Source organism: Scyliorhinus torazame, chromosome 10, assembly GCF_047496885.1.
Source record: "Scyliorhinus torazame isolate Kashiwa2021f chromosome 10, sScyTor2.1, whole genome shotgun sequence".
NCBI lineage: Eukaryota > Metazoa > Chordata > Chondrichthyes > Carcharhiniformes > Scyliorhinidae > Scyliorhinus > Scyliorhinus torazame.
In genome coordinates this window covers 17,626,690-17,645,646 of record NC_092716.1, presented here as the reverse complement: position 1 = coordinate 17,645,646, position 18,957 = coordinate 17,626,690, and the positions used below count along the sequence as shown (strand labels likewise).

At 48.6% G+C, this 18,957-nt stretch overlaps 1 protein-coding gene across 1 annotated transcript in view; it reads right to left on the bottom strand.

Moving 5' to 3' along the window:
* The window catches only part of LOC140430373 (synaptic vesicle membrane protein VAT-1 homolog-like), a 196,671-nt gene that overhangs the window by 105,291 nt on the left and 72,423 nt on the right, over positions 1-18,957 (bottom strand). Inside the window, exons 5-7 of the mRNA XM_072517832.1 lie at positions 10,745-10,848; positions 10,534-10,589; positions 8,261-8,455 (exon numbers count right to left, since the gene is read on the bottom strand). Of these exons, the coding sequence (XP_072373933.1) occupies positions 8,261-8,455; positions 10,534-10,589; positions 10,745-10,848 (355 nt within the window). The remainder of the gene's footprint in view (positions 1-8,260; positions 8,456-10,533; positions 10,590-10,744; positions 10,849-18,957) is intronic.

The following is an 18,957-nucleotide window of genomic DNA, read 5'->3' as shown; positions in this document are numbered from 1 at the left end:
AGGGAAAATTCATAGAGTTCAGTCGGGATAGTGTCCGAGATCTGGATCCAACCAGGGATCAGGCCATTTTGGATTTATTAATGTGGAAAAGGCAAGTTTAATCGATAATCTTGGAGTAAAAAATCCCAATGGGAACAATGGCCGCAACATGTAGCATTCAACTTGAGAGTGAGAAACGTGGGTCAGAAACAACTGTGCTAAACCTAAATATGGGTAATTACAAAGGAATGAGTGCGGAGATGGCTGGAGTTGACTGAGAAAGGAGCTCCGAAGGAAAGGCACTTGACCAGCAATGGCAGATGTTTCTGAAAATAGTTCTTGACTATATTATGGGGGTCCCTGGGAGGGGGGGGGGGAGGGGGGGGTGGGGGGAGAGTCCTATTACAGGGATCTCTGGGGAGGGGGGGGGGCACCTACCACAGGGATCCTAGGAGGGGGGGTGGTGGGTCACTTCTGTACTTGGGGATAAGAGGGCACCCAGACAATTCAGGGGAGGGGGGTTGCTGTGCGGTAGGGGGGTCTGCGCCACTTTAGGTGAAGGGGGGGGGTGGCCAGCTGCGGGACCTTGTTATCGGGCTGCCCGCTCAAGATGGCGGGATTAGCGGGATTCCCTGGAAATCTCTCGCATTCCACGCCATGCACAAACTGGTGCATCAACAGGGAACATTCAATTTTGTTCACAGCTCCAGTAAATTCACCCCGGCCTACAGTTGTTTAAATAATGTCACTGGATGTATCTTATAACTTCATGTATTTGAGGAGTTTGTGGGGTAGTGGTATTGTCACTGCCGTAGCAATCCAGAGACACAGGGTAATCCTCTGGGGACCCAGCTTTGAGTCCCACCGCGACAGAATTCAATAAAAATCTGGAATTAAAAGTCTAATGGTGACCATGAAACATTGTTGATTGTCATAGAAACCCAACTGGTTCACTGAGATCCTTCCTTACCTGGTCTGGCCTACTTGTGACTCCAGATCCACAGCAATGTGATCGACACTTAACTGTCCTCCGTGATGGGCAATAAATACTGGCCCAGCCAACGACGCCCATGAATGAATAAACAAAATCTTCAACCAATAATTCAGTGCTCCAAATTGCTACACTTTAGAAATTCCTTGAATACTGGGAGACAATCTAGACTAAAAATATGATTGCAGGCTTTCTATTCTGTAAGGGATGTCACCGTCATGAAACCTCGGTTTGTTTAATACTCTGGAGAGAAAGGTTGTCCTTCTCAGTCATTCTAGCCCACAGAAAGGTCTAATCAGTGATATTTCTTGGTAGATTCACTGTGGACTAACTGGAAAAAAAAACTGGGGGGCATGCAATGTGGGATGTTGGTTATTTATCATCCCCACTGTGCCATCGCCAATTTATACCCTGTGTCAGAGCTCGGGTCAGGATCAGGGAAGGACGTGGGAAAGTGGTTACCCACAGTTTTCCCAATCGGACTGAGATTTCACCAAACCTTTCCCCGTCTTTTTCCAGGATGAGTTGAGATTGAGAGGGAAACAGGGACCGGAGGTTTGGAGCCCCGAAAGTACCGACGATGGGAGACGTGTCAATTTCAGGGCACCGAGGTCAACGCTGGCAATGTTCACCAGCATGGGGGAAGGGCGGGTCATAAATCCCACTCTCTCTCCCATTGAAATGAAAATCGCTTATTGTCACAAGTAGGCTTCAAATGAAGTTACTGTGAAAAGCCCCTAGTCGCCACATTCCGGCGCCTGTTCGGGTGGTGAATTGAGGTGAATTATGGCCGATTAAAAGCTCGTTTAGATCTTGTAAGGTTCTGATTTTTTTTAAAGTGCTTGACATGTTACCCTGTCACCAGAAAATGACCAGCTGAAGGCAAGTAGGTATGCAATAGAGAGACAGCCAAGCCTGCCCTGGGCATCATTCCCGACTCTATAAGAGGGGCAGGAGGACGAACTGTGCAATTGACATGGGAAAGATGGCAGGGAGAGTACATGCTCAGCACCTGGGGTTTGAACGGGATTGGCATCCCCCTGGCATTACGGGGGCAAAACAGCAATGAGCAAGACTTCCAAGGCCAACTGGGTGGGCACCAGTACTGAAGGAAGGCTCCAGCTGGCAACGGAGAAACAACTATCAGATTTTGGGCCCTGTGCCAATAAGAAACAACATCCTTTACAGGGAAGGCACCTGGAGGGCAGGGGAAAGGAAAGAAGGGCAAATGGACAACAAGGACCAAACTCTCAACACAGGATCAACTGCCAATGATGGAGCTAAGTGGAGATGTCTAGGTAGCAGTGTCACAGGAAACCGTAGCTCCCCAGACAAATGGCCACAGAGATCTGTGCCACTCATTGCCAAAGATCTCGCACCATTGGTGGCCTGGCCCTGCCAGTGGCTGCCAAAGTTGCTGTGACCTTAAAACCTCTGCCTCCTTCCAAGGGTCAGCTGTGGACCTTAGCGACACCTCAAAATGTCTGCACTCCCCTGCATCTTGCTAATTACTGGCATCCTTGTTGCCAGAGCTGGGAAGCATTTATCTGTAGACATGTGCACAGAGTGAAAGAGGACAGAGGGCTTCGCCTCCATCGCTAAATTCCCCCAGGTGCAGGACATCATCGATTGCATCGGTGTGGTCATCGGGTCACTCAGTGACCGGCCAATAAGATTCGCCAATGGGAAAGGTTTCTACTTTCTCAACATCCAACTGGTCTGTGGCCACAACAAGAGCTTTCTCCACCCACTTGTACCCCGGGCAGGTGCTTTGTTTCCTTCATCCTGTACCAGTCTATGCTGCGCACATCTTCTGTGGATGAATCCTAGGGGATGAGGGAGTTACTGACTCCTTTAGGAGAGCCCTAAACTGAGGCACATAGACAATACAACCAATGTCACTGCTCAGCAGGACAACCATTGAGGCAGCCATAGGATTTCAAAAGATGAGGTTCCAGTGCTTGGATCAGTTGGGTGATCCCCTCCAGTACCCTCCTGCAAGTACCCTCCTGCAAGACAGTCATTGTGGTGGTCTACTGCTCTCTCTGGAACATCACCCTCCAGAGAGGTGTGCTCCTTCAGGATGGTGACGGCTTAGAAGGTAACACCTCCTCGAGGGTGGAGGAAGGTGATAGGTGTTTGATGGCTGGCATGGACAAGATGGACCGAAGGGTCTCATATGCTGGAGAACCGTGGGCAGCACGGTAGCACAAGTGGATAGCAACTTGGCTTCACAGCGCCAGGGTCCCAGGTTCGATACCCGGCTTGGGTCACTGTCTGTGCGGAGTCCGCACGTTCTCCCTGTGTCTTTGTGGGTTTCCTCCGGGTGCTCCGGTTTCCTCCCACAGTCCAAAGATGTGCAGGTTAGGTGGATTGGCCATGCTAAATTGTCCTTAGTGTCCAAAAAAGGTTAGGAAGGGTTATTGGGTTACGGGGATAGGGTGGAAGCGAGGGCTTAAGTGGGTCGATGCAGACTCGATGGGCCGAATGGCCTCGTTCTGCACTGTATATTTTATGTCTATGTCTAACTTTATGATAATGAACAGAGAGGTGCGCCTGCTAAATGGCATCTTGCTACGCGGGTCTAGAAGCGGTCCACCCTACTCTTCTTCACAACCTGCAGCGTCAGATTCATGTCAGCATTGATGAAGCGAGGAGCAGCCTTGCTCTGGGTGCCTGGCCTCTATCTCCCCTGTGACATCCGGCTTCCTTCCAGTGAAGTGCAACATTTTGGTACAATCAGCAAATCTCTCTCTGAAGTCTCCGTGGTGGCTGTCCCCAAAGCATGTCTACATGAGTCCCAGAGTTCATCTGATCCACCTTGTGCTAGCATAGCCCCTTTAAGGGGATGGGCTTGCTGGACTATTGGCTCGGGGCCAATTGTGAAGGGGGCATAAACTCCAGCCAACACGGTGTTTGTGCAGGACCCTGGGTGCAGGACCCCGGCAGTGTGGACCCTGGAGCCAAAGTGATCAGGCCTGTCCTATTGCGTCATGTGCCTGTTAATTACCCGCCTTTGTCTTTCATTAATAAATCTCTTGTTAACTAGTGGAAACCTCCAGTGTATATCTCGCACTACCACACACCTCCATTCCCACCCCACTGGCTCTAGTGGACAGAAAGCTGTCTCCACATCAGTCATGGGCTCAATCCCATGGAAATCTGAACCTTAACCCGTTTCCCATGGGAGGCAGGCTTCTGACCCCGAAACGGACCTGCCTCCTATTTCCCGCCTGCATGGGAAAATCTAGCCCCCAGTGTTGTGTTGGGTGCTCTGGACCCGTGGAACACATACAGGTCACCAACACTTGAAATAGTGCAACACTATTTTATTGAATCATTAACTGTTTAACATACTCTCACTGTGGGTTAACACGATACTAGCTTTAACTAAAGACCTTTGCCTTGTCCTAACCAGTCGATGCACTCAGCACATGGTGAATGTCTGTGTTACAGGCTGTGAGTTCTGTCCTCCTAGCTAGCTGCAACTCGAATGAGCGGGAACTCTGATGCCCCCTGTCTTTATAGTGCGTGTGCTCACACTGGTGATAGGCTGCAGTGTTGTGTGTGTTGATTGGTCCCACTGTGTGTCCATCAGTGTGTGTAGCTGCACCATGATATACTGGTGTATATTATGACCCCCAGTAGTTAATTAGAAAATCCAATCCTACTGTTATTAGGCCATCTCCAAGGCGATGGGCGGAAAAAGATAAAAGCAATGAACCCCCAAATGTTGAACCTTCTCTCAAAACAAAAGTGAATGTGAAGTGGGAATGGCCATTTTATACTCCCCCTGGTGGTTTCTCTGAAAATGTCAACAGCAAGAGTTAATCGCTCGCCCCAAAATGAAGAAACATGAACACACCGACATTCCGATTCCACCACGATTCAAATACAAGAATGTGAATGTGAAGCTTCCCGATATTCCCTGACTTGATGCCTTGAAGCAATATAAATATTTATAATTTCCTGGTCAATCGGCAAGGCAGCTTTAACACGACACACGAACTTTGTAATTGATTCCCCACAGAGTAAGATAAAACTAAGTCAAGTGTCTGCTGATATTTCTCTGCCATACCAATTAAATATTTCAATTCTTTATTGGAAGCACAAGCGTAACGGTTAGCCCTCAAAACGGAACAGGAAAATTGCTGATATTTTTGAGCAAACGTGAGTTTTTATCATCTTTCCCTCATTGAGAAATAAATAAGTCAGCGCGTCATTACAGCCCAGAAGGAGGCCATTCAGCCCTTCGAATCTCTGCCAGTTCTCCGTTGAACAACCTAATCAGTCGCATCACCTTGCTCCATTCCCTTGACCCTGCAAATTAATTTCTCTCAAGTGCCCATCCAATTGTCTTTTGAAACTATTAATTACCTCCGCTTCCACTACCCCGACAGGCAAAGAGTTGTAGATCATTATCACTCTCAATGTAAAAACCTTGGGCGTCATTCTCCGCCGGCGGGAGTCTCCATTTTTCTGGCGCCCGGGGGTTTCCCGACGGCGTGGGGCTGCCCCACAATGGGAAACCCCATTGACCGGCCGGTGTTACGGAGACTCCCGCCGGCCGGTCGGGGCAGAAATGTGGCGGGGCGGGTCGGAGAATTTCGCCCCTTATATCTCCTGCCCCAAATCCTAATTCTGTGCACCCCCCTCCCCCCATCCCAGTCCTTGTACCATCAGTTAATGGTTACAGCTTTTCTTTGTCTATTTTGTCTAATATTTTGTCTAAGCCTATCATAATAATAATCTTTATTGTCACAAGTAGGCTTACATTAACACTGCAATGAAGTTACTGTGAAAAGCCCCTAGACGCCACATTCCGACGCCTGTTCGGGTACACAGAGGGAGAATTCAGAATATCCAGTTCACCTAACAGCCCGTCTTTCGGGACTTGTGGGAGGAAACCGGAGCACCCGGAGGAAACCCACGCAGACACGGGGAGAACGTGCAGACTCCGCACAGACAGTGACCCAAGCCGGGAATCGAACCTGGGACCCTGGTGCTGTGAAAATGAAATGAAATGAAATGAAAATCGCTTATTGTCACAAGTCGGCTTCAAATGAAGTTACTGTGAAAAGCCCCTAGTCGCCACATTCCGGCGCCTGTTCGGGGAGGCTGGTACAGGAATTGAACCGTGCTGCTGGCCTGCTTTGGTCTGCTTTAAAAGCCAGCGATTTAGCCCAGCCCCAATGAAGCAACATTGGTAACCACTGTGCCATTATACCGCATCTATCTTGTCTAATCACTTCCATCAAATCTTCTCCCAACATCCTTTGCTCCAAAGAGAAGAACCCCAACTTCTTCAACCTGCAATCCCTCATTCCTGGAATCAGTCCATGTGTAAAACTGAGGTAAACCACAGATTTGCTGAAATAACTCATTATTTTCCATTCAGTGAATGCCCTTTAGCAAAAAGCTGAAACACGGGACAGTATTTATCCAGGTCTCACCCATCAGCTGGAGAACCCCCCCCCCCCTTGCTTCATTTCGTGAAGGTCCACCATATATGACCAGCGACGGGCCTTCCCCAGGATAATGGAAATTCCAATTCCTGAAAGCTACCTGCTACTGCATCTTGTGTTACTCAATAGCGGCAGATCTTCCTTGGGATCAAGGGCCCTGTGGGGCAGACGTCCTGCCCGGTGGTCTGCAGCCTCATCAGAGGCCCGTAGCTTTACTGTACTCAGCAGCGCCACAGGGCAGGTGGTGGCTGCTCATGGAACTGCACCCACCTGAGGCTTCAGGTCAATGGGAGACTGAGGCACAGGTGAGCGTGGGTGGGAGCAGGGTGATGGGATGGCGGTCATGAGGGAGGGGGCAGCACGAGCAGGGAGTGGCTCCCATGGGGCCCGGTCAATGAACGAGGGACTCGTCTTGTGTTCCCTACCCCCTCCTCCTGATTTGGCCACAAACAAAAATGCCAGGATTTGCTTGTCATGAACAAGTTAGATTCCTGTGACATTTCTATCGCATTGACCACAATGAAAACACCAAGCAAATGCCACTGATTGAAAAAAACAGAAGTAACGTTTAACTCATGTTTTTATACATGTTAGGACTTTTTACAAAATGCAGCTGTAAAGGGAGACATCTTACATAGATACATAGAAGATAGGAGCAGGCCTTTTGGCCCTTCGAGCCTGCCCCGCCATTCATCACGATCATGGCTGATCCTCCAACTCAATAGTCTAATCCTGCTTTCTCCCCATAGCCTTTGATCCCATTCTTGCCGAAGCGCCTTGTCTTGAACTCATCAGATCAAATGCAAGAGTACCAAATTCCAAACCCTCATGGGAAGTTACACTACAGGGAAAAAGGTCGCTGATTGGCCATTGAGAAAGAGTTGCGATCATCTTCGATTTGGCATTCTTGCATTTGCGCTGATGTGCAAGGCAATGAGATTCAGCAGCATGTCTCTCTTTTCAGCAATATTCCCATTCTGTACTACCAAAGCGCTGCAGGCTATAGAACATTTATTGAGCCAGAAAAAACAACCTCACTTCAACTCACGGACACATACGCAGTACTGAAAGCCAGTCTTCAGGAGGTGAGGCTGAATCCTCAGGGAGAAGCACAATAGCTGACTAACTCCCAGAATTAAACATGTCAGCGCACATCATGAACCTCATCCCCATAGTCCCTGGTTAGTTCTTTACTTTGCATTAAAAAATAAATAAGTGCGATAATCCGGTACATTTTTAACAGTATAACTGAAAATGGATTTATCACCGAAAAAAAGCTTTTTTTCAACCACCATCCGTGAGTAACCAGATTTTCGACCACTGAAGATTCCCTTGAAAAACACACTGAACTATTACCAGCGTGCCATAGTCAGTTTCTTCGCCAATCAAACATTTCTTAACATACAAAGACTTTTAAAACATCGCTCTCAGAGCCAAAATGTGTTTGCTTCAAAGAGTTGCCTCAAACAAATGAAATCAGTGTGAACTTAGCGTCCTCTATGTCATGATTGCCGATTACTGTCAGTTTCATGAGCAGCTTTGGTTTCCGGTCCGGTACGATGTTGTTTTTGAACCAATGTTAAATATCGGGTGGGTAAAGTCGATTTTAGTTCAACGTAATTCGCGTTTAAGATTTTGCCGACCTTTACGTCGGTTACGGCCTACCTCAGGCAACTGTGCTGGCTCGCAGAAACTCTGGGCCTAGCTGTCGGGCTCAATGTGAAGGTATTGAGCTTACTACCAGTTCATAACTCTGCACGCAGGACTGGGTCTGGTAGTTTCACCATGCTAACGCCCGATCTAAACAGAACTTTGGTATCCTTACCTCCTCCAGGGCCCATAATGAATCTACCAAGGGCTTGATCTTCTTCTGCTTGTACAGCGATATAAGCTTGTCCATCACGACTTTCACCTGGGCGGCTCCGCCTTGTTTGAACAGGAGGTTGAGCAGTGAAAATCCAGCAATGACTTTGTTCTCTTCGTAGAGTTTTATGGGGTTCACCTTCTCGACTTGCCACCACTGTAAAAAGGGGGGAAAATGCCGGCTGTCATCAAACTGACTTTGAAACCATCCTTCCACTTACCCCTGATTATCTTGAGTTCTAAGGAGGACACGTACTATGACTTAATGACTACAAGTACAAAATGGTTACGATCTGATGAGTCACAAGCACAACAGGGCTTTGAGTTAATGACTTACACGTACAACATGGGCAACAATTTAATGATTCGGCTTAAAAAAAAAGAAGCAACAGGTTTTTTTTATGGCATCATGTGTTATTTTGAAGATCACTTAGTCAGATTTTAAAATTATTGCGAAGTGAATTGGGCAACAGAAAGTGTGGGTTTATCATGGGGCAGTGTGTCAGGGTGGGTACATGTGCCGTAGGAAGTAAAGTTAGCCTTGAGTCTGGTATGTTCAAGCACTATGTTATACACTTATTGCACGGAAATAGACCATTTGGCCCAACAACTCACTGTTGGTATTTGTCCCCAGACAAGCCTCCTCTCGTTCTCTTTCATCTCACTACAAGCATAGCCTTTATTTCTTTCTCCCTAACAAGCTCACACATCTTCCCCTAAAATGAATCTACGCTATTTGTGTCAGCTAAACGGATGATCGTATCTTAATACGTTACATATATGTAGCCCACACACAATACATAATATGTAGCCCACACTCACTTCCTGTATACAAAGCCTCACTTCCTGTTGTCCCATTTTTGGCACACTTTTTTGTGCCAACTTTTTTCCAAAAATATTATGGAAACTGCCTGTTCTATTTCCCGCCTTTACAAATATGTTCATGTTTTTCAACTTAACTGTAAATGGTTAAGTAAAATCAAGGTAAATGTGCAAAAATATGACCGGATGCATGGCTTTAAAATGAAGTTGTCTGCACATCCTAATATACCCACACTCAAGCCCACATGTCCGAGAGATCATGCACTTGTTCTCAACAAGTGAACATATATAAGTAAATAAATACATGGCAATACAGTACGTGAAAATTGCTGAAAAGAGGTAAATTTAGAAGAAGGTGGGGGAAATAGCACTAGCTGTATTCCTCATTAGGGCAGCCAACACAGAGATGATGGGCCGAGTAGCCTCCTCCTGTGTTGTAACAGTTCTGTGACGTTGCTGAAGTTTTTCATCTTGCACTCATCAGAACAAAGGCATGAATACAAAATCTCAAACAATCACAACAATGTATACAACTGGGACCGGGTGCTGATTGTTTGGCAAGTCAGCTCTGATGGGCCGAGGTGCTGAAATGGAGGAAGCAAAAGGAAACTATTGGTTCTCCCAAGCTCCCAAGGTAATTCAAAAAAGGCTCAATGTTTGAACATCATCCTTTGGTTTGCAGAGAGCAGGTCCCTGATTATGAATGCATGTCCCTTCTAGCAAGCACAAATGCGCCACAATATGAGCTCAACAAATTAACTTAAGTTGATTGTTAGTGTAGCTATTAGCGCACTTGGAGTTTTTCAACAAGTGCCGCCCAATCACTGAATTTTGCTGGTCAGTACTCTACCTATTAAGAGCAACCATGAGGAACAGAATATACCCGTTGGACCAAATGGCCTGTTTCTGTGCTGTCAAACTCTGTGTAATCTTCAGAATATAGGGGCTGCAAGTTATTTTTAAGTAAAATTATAATCGTATTTATTTCTGTTGTTCAGGAAGGTCAGTATTACAAAAATATAAGACATTGTCAAAGCTTCAATTTTCTTAGTGTAATATGGTTAAAAATTTCAGGGTATGTAAGTTGGTAACTGGGGAACACCAGTTGTCCCAGGAGAAGAGGAACTCCCCAATATCTTCTAGCAGTTTTACGATAAAGCTTGAGGAGCTTTTCTAGGTCTTTTGGTGCAGGTAACAATCTTTGATTCAAGCGGTTCACCTGCTGGAAGTTAAATGGTATGTTTCACAGCACGGGTGAATCAGAAAATCTTAAAGAGGTGAGTCAGGAATTTGTAGCTCTACTATCAAAAAAAATACAATGGCACAAATCACAACACTGAACATATACTCATGGTACCACCACAAGCTAATATACAACTCGCTATTGATTATTATTTTTTTTGTTTTACTTACTGATTTGGCAAAGGTGAAGAAGCTTTTTGTTTCTCCGGTAACCATGTTTGAAGAGCCTAGAAGTTGGTGAATACATGGTTGTAATGCTTGCACGACACGAATATTCTTTCACATTAATGCAATGACACAAACCACTTATTATTTAACTTTTGAGCTTCTCAAACATGCTCAGTCTCTTTAAGTGTTCGCCGGGTGTGAAACCCGCACTTACCGTACAGGATGTAGGTTCCGAGCGGTTTCAAGAGGCCAAGGCCCTTGCCGGTATTTTCACCGCACAGGCAATCCAGGACAATGTCGACTCCATCAGGGGAGATCCTGCAGTGGAACCAAGAATGGACCTTACTACAAAACCTATCTATGGACATCGAATTACACTGGGTTTACTGCACAGTAACAGGCCATTTGCACCAATAGCAGTGTTTATGCTCCATACAATCCTCCTCCTGCTCTATTTCATCCAACTCTATCATCGTAGCCTCCTACTGCACCGTAGCACAGTGGTTAGCATTGTTGCTTCACAGCGCCAGGGACCCGGGCTCGATTACCAGCTTGAGTCACTGTCCGCGCGGAGTCTGCACGTTCCCCATATTTGCGTGGGTTTTTTCCGGGTGCTCCGGTTTCCTCTCAACTCCTGAAAGACGTGCTGTTAGGTAATTTGGACATTCTGAATTCTCCCTCTGTGTACCCGAACAGCCGCCGGAATGTGGCGACTGGGGGATTTTCACAGTAACTTCATTGCAGTGTTAATGTAAGACTACTTGTGACACTAATAAATATCATTATTATTAATTTGGCCCTTGTGGTTTTTTAAAATTCATTTTATCGGGGATGTGACCTTCGCTGGCTAGGCCAGCATTTGTTGCCCATCCCTAATTGCCCTTGAAGGTGTTGGTGAGCTGCCTTCTTGAACCGCTGAAGTCCCTGAGGTGTAGGTACACCCACTGTGCTGTCTCCAAATCAGTGTATCAGTAATCTTTACAATACCACAATGGAACAGCTGCCAAAGGAAATAGTCACAGACCCATTACTTGAAATCTTCGAAACCCATCTTTTGGTCATTTTCATTCATTATCAGGGCCACCATCTCGTTAGGCCATGCTTGGTTTAGCCAGCACTAACTATATAAATGTTGATGGAATATGGATGTTAGTATTGTGGTATTATAGGTATTATGGTACCTGATAGGCTAAAGCACCATTGGTGGAAACTGTATGCTTTCTATTGGTTAGAATGTATGATAGCTCCGCCCTGCTAGGCGGGGTATAGTGGTAAAGACCGGAGAGAAGCACAGGATGGTCATCGACTACAGTCAGACCATCAACAGGTTTACGCAGCTGGATACGTACCCTCTCCCCCGCATATCCGACCTGGTAAACAGGATCGCGCATTATAAGGTCTTCTCCACGGTGGATCTCAAGTCCGCCTACCACCAGCACCCCATCCACACTAGTGACCGCAAATACACTGCCTTCGAGGCAGATGGGCGGCTCTATCACTTCTTAAGGGTTTCCTTTGGTGTCACCAACGGGGTCTCGGTCTTCCAGCGCGAGATGGACCGAATGGTTGACCGGTACGGTTTACGGGCAACATTCCTGTATCTCGATAATGTCACCTTCTGCGGCCATGACCAGCAGGACCACGACACCAACCTCCGAAAATTTCTCCAGACCGCTAAAATCCTTAACCTTACATACAACAAGGATAAATGCGTGTTTAGCACCGACCGCCCAGCCAACCTCGGCTACGTAGTGCGAAATGGAGTTATAGGCCCCGACCCTGAACGCATGCGCCCCCTTATGGAGTTCCCCCTCCCTCACTGCTCCAAGGCCCTGAAACGTTGCCTAGGGTTTTTTAGCTACTATGCCCAGTGGGTCCCCAACAATGCGGACAATGCCCGTCCCCTGATCCAATCCACAGCTTTTCCCCTGTCGATAGAGGCCCGCCAGGCCTTCAGCCACATCAAAGCAGACATTGCAAAGGCCACGATACATGCCATCGACGAGTCCCTCCCCTTCCAGGTCGAGAGCGATGCGTCCAACGTAGCTCTGGCGGCCACCCTCAACCAAGCGGGCAGACCCGTGGCCTTCTTCTCTCGTACCCTCCATACCTCCGAAATCCGCCACTCCTCAGTCGAAAAGGAGGCCCAGGCCATAGTAGAAGCTGTGCAACATTGGAGGCATTACCTGGCCGGCAGGAGATTCGCTCTCCTCACGGACCAACGGTCGGTTGCTTTCATGTTTGATAATGCACAGCGGGCAAGATAAAAAATGACAAGATCTTGCGGTGGAGGATCGAACTCTCCACCTTCAACTACGAGATCTTGTATCGTCCCGCGAAGCTAAACGAGCCTCCTGACGCCCTGTCCCGCGGCACATGTGCCACCGCACAAGTGGACCGCCTCCGAGCCCTCCACGAGGACCTCTGCCACCCGGGGGGGTCACTCGCTTTTTCCATTTTGTCAAGACCTGCAACCTGCCCTACTCCATCGAGGAGGTCAGGACAGCCACCAGGGACTGCCAAATCTAAGCGGAGTGCAAACCGCACTTCTACTGACCAGAGAAAACGCACCTGATAAAGGCATCCCATCCTCCCGTCCCTTTGAACGCCTCAGCATGGACTTCAAATGCCCCCTCCCCTCCACCGACCGCAACATGTGCTTCCTGAACATGATTGACGAGTACTCCCGGTTCCCATTCGCCATCCCCTGCCCCGACATGACCGCAACCCCCGTCATCAAGGCCCTCCATAGCATCTTTGCACTGTTCGGGTTCCCTGCTTACATACACAGTGATAGGGGTCCTCCTTTATGAGCGACGAACTGCGTCAATTCCTGCTCAGCAAGGGCATCGCCTCGAGCAGGACGACCAGTTACAACCCCCGGGGTAACGGACAGGTAGAGAGGGAGAACGGAACGGTCTGTAAGACCATCCTACTGGCCCTACGGTCCAGGAACCTCCCAGTCTCCCGCTGGCAAGAAGTCCTCCCAGATGCCCTCCACTCCATCCGGTCACTGCTTTGTACGACCACCAATCAGACACCTCACGAACGTCTCCTTGTCTTTCCCAGGAAGTCCTCCTCTGGGACCTTGCTCCCGACTGGCTGGCAGCCCCCGGACCCATCCTGCTCTGAAAACACGTGCGGGCGCACAAGTCGGACCCGTTGATAGAGAGGGTCCATCTGCTCCATGCTAACCCCCAGTACTCCTATGTGGCGTACGCCGACGGCCGACAAGATACGGTCTCCCTACGGGACCTGGCGCCCGCCGGAACCACACGCACACCCCAGCCACCAGTCCCACCCTCCCCTCCACTGCAGCACCTTACAGGAGGATCGGTCCTTCCGCCGGCCCCGTCTAGGCCCCCCCACCCACCGACGCCCCCCTCAGGCACTCCCTTCCCAGGTCAACCGTTTTCCCCACCAGCGCCGTCTAGGGGTGCGAGATGGAGATCGAAGCCACGCTCCCAGAGTCACAGATGCCCAAGCCTCCACCGGAGTCACCACCGAAGCTCCGACGATCACAGAGGACGACCAGGGCCCCCGATCGACTGATTGCTTCATTTTAATTGTAAACTGTAAATATAAACCATCAAATGTACATAGCTATCAGAATTGTAAATAGTTACTAAACACTGTACGGAGGTATTACGGTACCTCCATAACTAATTATACCATGTTGCCATGTTTTGTGGTTTCAGGCCACCACCCCCGCCGCACCCTTTTTTAACAGGGGGTGAATGTGGTATTATAGGTATTACGGTACCTGATAGGCTAAAGCACCATTGGTGGAAACTGTATGCTTTCTATTGGTTAGAATGTATGATAGCTCCGCCCTGCTAGGTGGGGCATAAGAGCCCCTGCCACCCCAGCAGCCTTCATTCTGTACCTGAGCTGCTGAGGGAAACATCTAGCTTATGAAAGCCTTCAGTTGGACTACAACCTCGCTTTAGTGGTCATTGATTGTGCATCAAGTATGTGGCACTGCCACAACTAAAGCAGAAAGAGAAGTCTCTGTTTTTACCCAATCAAACACCTTCAAACCCCTTCAAGGTTTTAAGTAGCTGACTCCTCTTTTCGAAGAACCCTTGGCTGGTCAGTCTTACCCGGGGGGTTAGAATTTTTCAGTTCACTCACGTTGAATATAGTTATGACCTGGTCAGTTTTTGATTTTGCCGTTTGGACATCTGTGCCGTTCAAAGTAGTTTCCCAACTTACTTTTGCATCTCACAAGGTGCGACTTTTTATCTTGCCGCCATTTAGGATTGCCACTTGATTTTCACCAGCAGCGAGCACATAATGTCTCATGCCCACATGCCTATCAGCTCACCCCACTCCCACTTTGGGCATGGTTGTGGAAGCCGCTTTGGCACTTTCAAAAGGGAGCTGGATATATTCGTAGAAAAGAACACAAGGTTATGGGAAAATTGAAATGTTTGTACAGAGAGCTAAGAAGTGCATGATGGGCTAGTAGCCATTTTCTGTCTGCAAGATTCCACAAGATAGATTCTGAGAGGTTGTTTTCCCCTGGCTAGAGCGTCTAGAACCAGGAGGTCATGGTCCCTGAATAAGAGTTGGCGATTTAGGATTGAAAAGGAATGGGCTGCGGGATTCCCCTTGGGCGGGATCCTCCGCTTCTCCGGCAACACCCCCCCACCAGCGGCTTTCCCGATGGCATGGGGTGGCCACATAGGAAACTCCGTTGGCTGGCCGCGGGAACGGAGAATCCTGCTGCTGGGGGGGGGGGGGGGGGGGGGGGCGGCGCCGCGCCGGGTAACGGGGCTAGCAGGACGGAAAATCCCGCCTTGGGTCCTCCACACCAAAAAGCTACAAATACTCTCCTGATGAGTCTGTTCAAGACCAAGACCACTAGATGTTTGGAAGCTCAGAGAATCAAGTCCTATGAGGATAAGCAGAAAGGTAGGATTGAGGTAGAAGAGCAGCCAGGTTCAAGAGGCCAAATGGCCCATCTTGCTCCTATTTCTTATGTCCTTATGCGAGGCAGCTGGGCAACAAATGAACATAAACAGTTGGAAGTGATACCAGAAGACATAGGAGCGGAAGTAAGGCCATTCGGCCCATCTAGTCCACTCCACCATTCAATCATGGCTGATTTCAACTCCATTTACCCGCTCTCTCTCCATAGCCCTTAATTCCTCGAGAAATCAAGAATTTATCAACTTCTGTCTTAAAGACACTCAACATCCTGGCCTCCACCGCCCTCTGTGGCAATGAATTCCACAGACCCACCACTCTCTGGCTGAAGAAATTTCTCCTCATCTCTGTTCTAAAGTGACTCCCTTTTATTCTAAGGCTGTGCCCCCGGGTCCTAGTCTCCCCTGCTAATGGAAACAACTTCCCTACGTCCACCCTATCTAAGCCGTTCATTATCTTGTAAGTTTCTATTAGATCTCCCCTCAACCTCCTAAACTCCAATGAATATAATCCCTGGATCCTCAGACGTTCATCGTATGTTCGGCCTACCATTCCTGGGATCATCCGTGTGAATCTCCACTGGACCCGCTCCAGTGCCAGTATGTCCTTCCTGAGGTGTGGGGCCCAAAATTGCTCACAGTATTCTAAATTTACCATGTCAGCAAAATATTTCCAGATTCTGAATTCTCCCACTGAGGTAGAAAAGGGGTCAGTTGTTCCGGTAACAATTACAAAAGATCTGTACAAGTGCCGGGAGAGGAAACGGGCTCCTGGGCATTTTTATAATGCCTAGTTCTTCCTGAACTAAGCATTTGGAGCTCTGGGTGGAATTGAATGTCGGTAACGGAGTTTTGTCCGCGGGCTAGAGGATGGGAGAGAACCTCGCATTACCTACTGGCAGGAAGGTCAAACTGCGCAGTGTCATAATATCCACCCATGGATATAATGAGATGCAGGCAGGCAGTGATTGACACATAGGATGACCAGTAAGCATACAACACAGCACAGCCAATCACCAGAAAGGACACTACCACTATAAAGCCAGAGGGCATTAGGTTTCCCGCTTTCTCGGGACCCAGCTACTGAGACAGTCAGAGTCCACGAGCTAGCAAGCACAAACACCATGCGGTAGCTAGTAAGTCTGGTCAGGCTTAATACTACAAGGTCACTAGTCAGATCAGTATAGTGTCGACCCATAGCTGAATATAGTTGAATAAAACAGTGTTGGATCTTCTCCTGCGTTAGACGCCTGTTTCTAACTTCCCTGCATCGAGTGCAGCCCACATCGAACCAACCTACCTAACACATCATGGTACCAGAGTGATATTGATCTTGACGGACCTACCTCGAGTGAATCAGCATCGACCAGCAAGCAGCCATCCAGCAAAATGGAAAACATCCAGCCTCCTCCGCATCTCCGGCAACCTCGGCGCCAACTGGAAAATCTTCAAGCAAAAGTTCCTCTTGTACATCGAAGCCTCCGACCTCGAGGCAGCATCGGACGCCAGGAAGATTGCGCTATTTCTCTCCACTGCGGGGGACCACGCCATCCATATCTACAATTTGCTTACGTTCGCCGACGGTGAAGACAAAATTAAATTCAAAACAGTCCTGCTGAAGTTCGACAGCCACTGCGACATTGAGGTGAATGAGAGCTTTGAATGGTACATCTTCCAGCAGAGGCTTCAGGGTAAGGATGACCCTTTTCAGTCCTTCTTTACCCATCTCCGCATCCTAGCGCAGTCATGTAACTATGACTCGACGGCTGATTCCATGATCCGGGATCAGATCGTTTTTGGGGTCCACTCCGACTCCCTGCGGCAGCAGCTCCTTAAAATCAAACAGTTGACACTCTCTGTCGCTATCAAGACGTGCGTTGTCCACGAGCATGCCAAGAATCATTACTCCCACATCAGGGCAGCAGAAACTGCAAAGCTGGCCTCCCACGAGGCAGAAAGAGTGCAGGCCATTGCACAGATGCAGGGCCTGAGCATCGAGGAGAGTGGCCGTGTCGCACGCTTTTCTCGGATCCCTGCGCATGCGCGCCACGACTGAGAGGACAATGAGGCCGACAACCCGACTGCGCAGGTGCATACGTCGGCCGGCCGCACTGCGCATGCGCGATGGCGCGCGAATCGCGGTGCGTCAGCGTCATGACGTGTCCGAATTGTGGCTCCGCCCACTTAAAGCAGCAATGTCCGGCAAGAGGACTCCGATGTCTCCAGTGTGGCAAGTTTGGCCACTATGCAGCCCTCTGCAGATCCACTCCACCACTCAGCAGCCAGCGATCCCAGCTGCGGCGCAGAACCAACCTGCCTAACACATCAGGCAGCAGTGCCTAGAAGGAACAAACAGTCCAACGGGGAAATAAGAATTTTGGTCAGAACTGTTTTTTCCTTCTGGGTGGACCTTCGGCGGGATCAGGGGCTGGAGGAACCCCCCTCCACCAAGAGCTGCTGGCCAGTCAGAGGCAGGCAGCTGTACACTGGGGAGGCGGTATCTGCCGTCGGTAATACATCCGCCTGGGGCCCAGGACTACCGAGGTATCCATGTAGGCCAGAACAGGTCAGCAGCAAGGCCAGGGGCTGACTCTCAGCAGCACCCCCCTCTTCCTGATGCTGTGTCCCTCGATTGGTCACTGATTGCCTGACAATGACAGATGCCACCGGAAGGCTTGCTTTTGGGCCTGTTGCATGTTAAGCCGCCCCCCACTGCAGGTGCTGATTTGAGTCATTAATTTCCCACTTAAGGGCCTCAATTGATGAGTCACTCAGCTCAAGGATAATTAGAAATGGCCACCAAACACTGGCCTTGCCAGCGATGACCACATTCCATGAAAAGCAACCATGAGGCCTTTTTTTCTTTCAAGTCTTTGTCCTTAGTATTAGTATAAACTATTTCAAAAGACTTGTGGGTTGTGAGCCTGGCTCGAAAGACTGACTTTATTGACCTTCCCTAGTTGTTCTGAGAAGGTGGTAGGAACATTCTCTGCTCGCTGCAACACATTATCATCACACTCTCCTCGTGTGATTTTGTTCATAATGTTGTCCCCTCTAAATCATTGTAGGCAATGTCGTGGACCTGCTCATAAAATATAAAAAATCTTGCAAATGCAGCAATTTCCTGCAAGAATAACAGTCATTTTCAGTGACATTTCTTCAACTAGGCTTTTCAATCAGGCATTTTTTTAAGCTAATGTGATTCTATCAATATTGCTAATCTCGGAGTTTTTAAAATTCATTTACGGGATGTGGGAGTCGCTGATTAGGCCAGCATTTATTGCCCATCCCTAGTTGCCCTTCAGAAGGTAGTGGTGAGTTGCCTTCTTGGACTGCTACAGTTCTTGAGGTGTAGGTACATCCACTGTGCTATTAGGGATGGAGTTCCAGGATTTTGTCCCAGCGACAGTGAAGGAACGGCAATATATTTCCAAGTCAGGGTGGTGAGTGACTTGGAAGGGAGCCTTCGGGTGGTGGGGTTCCCAGGTATCTGCTG